This window comes from Nyctibius grandis, chromosome 4 (assembly GCF_013368605.1).
Source record: "Nyctibius grandis isolate bNycGra1 chromosome 4, bNycGra1.pri, whole genome shotgun sequence".
NCBI classification, from domain to species: Eukaryota; Metazoa; Chordata; class Aves; order Nyctibiiformes; family Nyctibiidae; genus Nyctibius; species Nyctibius grandis.
In genome coordinates, this window is record NC_090661.1 from 84158216 (window position 1) to 84162444 (window position 4229).

A 4229-nucleotide genomic window follows, 5' to 3' on the forward strand; every position below is an offset into this window, starting at 1 on the left:
TTATGCACCTGTTATGCCTTACTTTTCACATTGATCTTTAGCCCAATTGACAGTAAATGAAGCCTCACAATGTGTCTTCTGCTCAGTTTTGGATCAGAACCTTGCAAAACCAGAATTACAATTTTTACCCTCAAGTGTGTTATAATCCAGCTTTCTTGAATCACCACTCTACTGCATTAGTGATGTTCAAGATACTGCACTGAGTTAAATGAAGTTAAGATGTTCTTAAATCCATGGGACAACCTCACAATGTGTAAACACAGTCATAATTCAATAAAGTTGCACAGATTTCCATACCACAGTTTAGCAAAGGGTTCAATTTTATGATCTAATAAAATATATAAAAGGGAGCTGCAGAATATACACAGAATCCCTGGTGTTTGCTTCCCCGTCTCCCCCGCTACCCTTTTGACTAATTTCTTGCAGCATAACTAAGCAATCTTTTTTCCTTTCCTTTGCAGATATACCCAGATCTTCCACAGACAAACAGAACAAATAAGCTGGCTTTTTTAGGCTGGCTCCAGAAGACCCAGATTCTGTTTGACTATTACCTTTTTGGATAAATATTTTGGGGTTCAGGATGAATAAGACAAGGGCTCTTAATGATGGATTTCCTCTCCTGAACAGTAAGAACTGGAGCTCAAACCGAAGCTTCCCCATGCACATTTCTAATCAGTGCAGGAACATCACTGACCTTACTGTCTTTCTGGCCACCTCTTACAGCTTGGAGACTGTCCTAGGCATTGTGGGAAACATCTGTCTGATTGCTGTCATCGCCAGGCAGAAGGAAAAAGCCAACGTCACCAACATCCTAATTTCCAACTTAATAATTTCAGACTTGTTTATGTGTCTTGTCTGTCTGCCTTTCACCATTGTTTACACCATGATGGACTACTGGATATTTGGGGAAGTCATGTGCAAAATGACGTCTTTCACTCAGTGCACATCTGTGACAGTGTCAATTCTTTCCCTTGTCCTTATTGCTCTGGAAAGACACCAGCTCATCATAAATCCAACTGGCTGGAGGCCAAGTATCTCCCAAGCCTATCTAGGAATTGGAGTAATTTGGACTTTAGCATGTCTCATGTCTCTGCCCTTTTTGACCACATCCATCTTGTCTAATGATTTGTATGAGCAGCTCTCACACATCATGAATTTTTCCACTGACAAGGCCATATGCATTGACTCGTGGCCTTCTGAGCAACACAGACTTATCTACACTACCACTTTACTGCTCTTGCAATATTGCATCCCACTGTTCTTCATTATACTTTGCTACATGCGTATCTACTTACGTCTACAGAAGAGAAAGGACATGTTTGAGAAGAGTGAATATAGCAACCGGGCAGTTCAGCTGAGAAGGATAAATATTTTGTTAGCATCTATGGTTGCTGCTTTTGCTGTTTGCTGGCTACCGCTGCATGTTTTCAACACCATTGTGGACTGGAATTACAAAATCATTTCGCCTTGCCACCACAATCTGATCTTCTCATTGTGCCACCTGATAGCTATGGCTTCCACCTGTGTCAACCCAGTTATTTACGGTTTCCTAAATAGCAACTTCAAAAAAGAAGTGAAGTCACTGATTCTGAGCTGCCAGCATAACTCAGTAACTGCATCAATGGAAGAATATGATCATTTACCTTTATCCACCATGCAGACTGAAATCTCCAAGGGCTCACTGATGTTGAACTACAGACATAATTCTATCTAGCTAGTAGAAAACATTTCAGAGGAGTGCACTGACACCACACGTTAATTATGACCTGTAGGTATAAAAAGCAACTGGTGATGCCATAGCTGAGATGTGAACAAGAACCCATTACTGCCTGATTTTTGGAAGAACAGGCAAAGAAAGGTCATAAATGTATACAGTAACTCCTATGGCACACAAGTTGTTCATGTCATTGAGATGGTACAGACATTGAGGAGACTGGGCTGATGTATACACAGCTGCTTTAGGAGATCAGTAACTAAGCTGTGGCTGCACATAGACTGACATGGGGGTCATCAGCTAAGCTTACATCTCTACCATGGCTGCAGTAGAAACTTAGACTTCCAGTTTCAGCTCTAAAGGCTGCCAAAAGTTGCATTAGAGAAGACTCAGTTTTTCAGTATTAGTAAGACTTTTAGGCACGCCTGACACACCAGTGGAACAGAGATATGTAAATATAAAAACTTTTGTGCTTTACCAACTCTCATAGTCCATTAGGTAACAGTAATCTTTCAGCAGATCTCGTTCACATCAAACAACTGGATGTTTGTATGATACCTCTCTCTCTGTCATATAAGCCTGGGAATAGCCATTGCCTCTCCAAGTAGGGACCCAGAACAATGACTCTGGTATGTAAAGAAGACAGTTACTTATTGAGGGATGGTAGCAAATGAAAATATTACTCAGTGGATTAAATTCTTAAAACACATTGAGATGATGCTGAGCACTATTTTTAAGCATATAGAAAAACAGTTGTAGATCTACATGGAAATGACTTTGCAATTCTGCTGCTGTCAGTCACAAAGCTCTGCAATGCTAAAACTGCATGCCATGATGGCACAAGGCAGCTAGATTACTGGAGTTGTTCCAGATCTTGGTAGCAAGATGTCACTTCTGCTTCAGCAGCTCCGTGGTACTTTAACTGTAAAGTGTTTCATTCAAAAGGTCAGAACAGGCACGAAAACATGTTTGTAGAAACTGTCTTTTCAGAGTGCGTACGCTCCCAAAGAAATAAGCATATGCATGGAGGCTTTCAGTTTCCTGTTAAAATAAAACCAGATGTCAGATACCAGTCCCACTCGCTGTCATCAGCAACAGAACAAGCAGACTCTCATTTTATCTTATATACAGCTTAAAATTTACTAGTGTAGCTGAAACCAGAGCTGATACAACCATGTGATGCTGAGTAGTACAAAATACAGTAACTCCTCCTCATCAGCTTGATTTATACCAAAACTGTTGTATATTCAGGGCTTAAATACTGCTTAATCTTTGTAGTGTTTTTGTATTAAGGATTAATTTCATCCAATTAGCCTTGAGCAATTCTTCCTGTTTCCTGCACTTGTTATAATTCCAACACTTAAGATGTGTGTTAAGCTATTCTAAGAATACTCTGCTAAACATGAACATAGAAGATTATCTGATATACGATCTTAAGTATACAACTTTTGAAGCACCAGTGTCTTAAATGGAAACACAATTACCTTTAGAATTTGTACTTCCATGAGTGTGTCTTTGTCACTAGTTTAAGTGAAAACTTTTTGACAGAGCACTTACAGTATGTCAGAGACCTGCCTAGAGCTACGCGCTTGCATTGTGCATCATGGCCCAGTTCTTCCTGCAAAGAGTAGAAATATTGGCAGGGTCTGACTCTTTGTTTAACTGTAATTCACAGCGCCATTTGTATCCATGATCACAAGTAAATACGCAAAGCAAACAGATCCAACTTTACAGTAACCCAGACAGACACAAATGGATGTATCTTCCTCTAGTGATTAAGGGAAGTGTCAAGTTTGGAGTCAAGTACTGTTTATTGCTAACAGACTTTGGACTGGATAAACTATTTAAATACTAAAAGCCACCAAACCACACCCATACATCTAACTGCAAAAACACAGATCCTCAAAACTCCCAACCAGCTGCTGCCTATCCATCTACTTACATACTATCCTGAGGTGCATGTAAAATTCCCTAGGTAACCAAATAAACTTTAGAGTAAACCTAGAAAAAAAAATATATCTAAGTTCCAAAGGACTAAATGTCTATGCCATAATCTAAGCCCTATCTTTATTTACACACTAGGCATCCTACTGGCACAAACAGCCGTAACAGGGATGGAACCTTTTATCACCGCTTCTTCATTCTGTGTGGACACCAAGGCTTATGCAGCTGTGCAGAAATGCAGCAGAGGAGATTATGCTGCTAGTTTTTAAGAACTGCTCTAGCAACTGTTCCTTGTTCCCTTTGAAGGCAAAGGCACAAGGCTGGATGCAATTATGCCTGCATGGTTGAAAGAGCCATTTTTATATGTTGCTTTGAGTCTTTAGTGCAACCAAGGCGGGGCTATGTCTCTGGTCCTAGCAGAGGGTAACAACAGAAATAGCTTACATACATCTTATCCATTTGTAAATAACAAATAAGGTTCATCTCTAAGAAGGATCAAGCATTTTTGTGTTCATTGTATACAGCGATGCTTTTGAGTATGCTCTTTACAAACTTCTGCTACTGAGTTACA

The 4229-nt window shown here is 39.9% G+C and overlaps 1 protein-coding gene across 1 annotated transcript; it reads left to right on the plus strand.

The window, feature by feature from the left end:
* Window positions 1–580: 580 nt before the first annotated feature.
* NPY4R2 (neuropeptide Y receptor Y4-2) lies at window positions 581–1714 on the plus strand. The gene has a single exon (XM_068399807.1). The coding sequence runs from the start codon at window positions 581–583 to the stop codon at window positions 1712–1714; it is 1134 nt and encodes a 377-aa protein (XP_068255908.1).
* Window positions 1715–4229: the final 2515 nt, after the last annotated feature.